This window comes from Chaetura pelagica, unplaced genomic scaffold, assembly GCF_000747805.2.
Source record: "Chaetura pelagica isolate M959 unplaced genomic scaffold, ChaPel_1.0 scaffold31, whole genome shotgun sequence".
NCBI lineage: Eukaryota > Metazoa > Chordata > Aves > Apodiformes > Apodidae > Chaetura > Chaetura pelagica.
Window position 1 is genome coordinate 262178 of NW_009952481.1, and position 1232 is coordinate 263409.

Consider the following 1232-nt stretch of genomic DNA (forward strand, 5'->3'; position numbering starts at 1 on the left):
CCTAAAAATCCTGAATATTGCCAGGGACTTTTAATGTTAACCCATCTAGTCCTCTCCAGGGACACAGTCTGTTTTCAGAGCTGCTCAGTGTTTTTAAGACACATAAATCAAGGCTTGGATGTGCTGACTGGGCCTGGCACAAAGTTGTGAAGAGCACTTACTGGAAGAACAATTGTCTTTTCCTTATCTTCTCTCTTACAGTTACTTTCCTCCGAAAAAGACTTTCTAGAGATTTCAGGCCAGTCCTGGTGTCACATGCACTACACCACAGCTGAGTCCCCAGCTTCAGTAGGAACAGCTGCTCTAGAATTAAGCTGATGTTGCTAAAGTTTAATTTTTATTATGGATCTTCAGACTCCACTTTTGCACACAGAATCACAGAGTACTCAGGTTTAGAAAGGACCTCTGAAGATCATCTAGTTTAAATCCCCTGCTAGAGCAGGATCATCTAGACCACATAGAACACATCCAGACAGGTTTTGAATGTCTCCAGGGAAGGAGACTCCACAGCCTCTTGGGCAGCCTGCCCCAGTGCTCTGTTACCCTCACAGGTTGAATCTCCTATGCCCCAGTTTGTGCCGATTGCCCCTTGTCCTGTCATTGGACACCACTGAAAAGAGACTGGAGCCATTCTCCTGACACCTATCTTTATATGAGCATTTATGAGGTTCCCCCTCAGTCTCCTCCAGGCTAAACAGTCCCAACTCTCTCAGCCTTTCCTCACAGATGCTTCATTACCCTATTCATCTTTGTGGCCCTGTCCTGGACTCCTTCCAGTAATTCCTTGTCCGTGAACTTGGGAGCCCAGAATTGGACACAGTATTCCAGATGTGGCCTCACCAGGGCAGGATAGAGGGAGAGGATAACCTCCTTCAATCTACTGGCCACATTCTTCTTAATGCAACCCAGGATGGCATTGGCCTCACAAGGGCACCTTGTTGGCTCAAGCAGTCATGCTGATGTTCGTGTACCAGTTTGCACACTGAAAAATCAGCTTATGGATCTGAATGCAAGTTTTGGCCAATTCCAGCTTGGTCCTGCGAGTGAAAGACTTCCTGAGATCAAGATCATGTACAGCCCCCTTTATTCAATGACACATCAACAGCTGGCTTTTTGCGGGGATGGTCCTACAGAGGTTATGTGCTGGACGGTATGGATGACAGACAATGTGTATATGAAGTAATCAAGATTGATTTCATACAATATTGGGGGTTTTAATCTTTCTGGAAGAC

General features: G+C 45.9%; 2 protein-coding genes across 2 annotated transcripts in view; one reads left to right on the forward strand and one right to left on the reverse strand.

The window, feature by feature from the left end:
* The window catches only part of C7 (complement component 7), a 34995-nt gene that overhangs the window by 23379 nt on the left and 10384 nt on the right, over nucleotides 1-1232 (reverse strand). The gene's annotated exons all lie outside the window — the stretch shown is intronic.
* RPL37 (ribosomal protein L37) overlaps nucleotides 911-1232 on the forward strand; it is a 21507-nt gene continuing 21185 nt past the window's right edge. Inside the window, exon 1 of the mRNA XM_010008746.1 lies at nucleotides 911-1150. Within this exon, the coding sequence (XP_010007048.1) occupies nucleotides 911-1150 (240 nt within the window). The remainder of the gene's footprint in view (nucleotides 1151-1232) is intronic.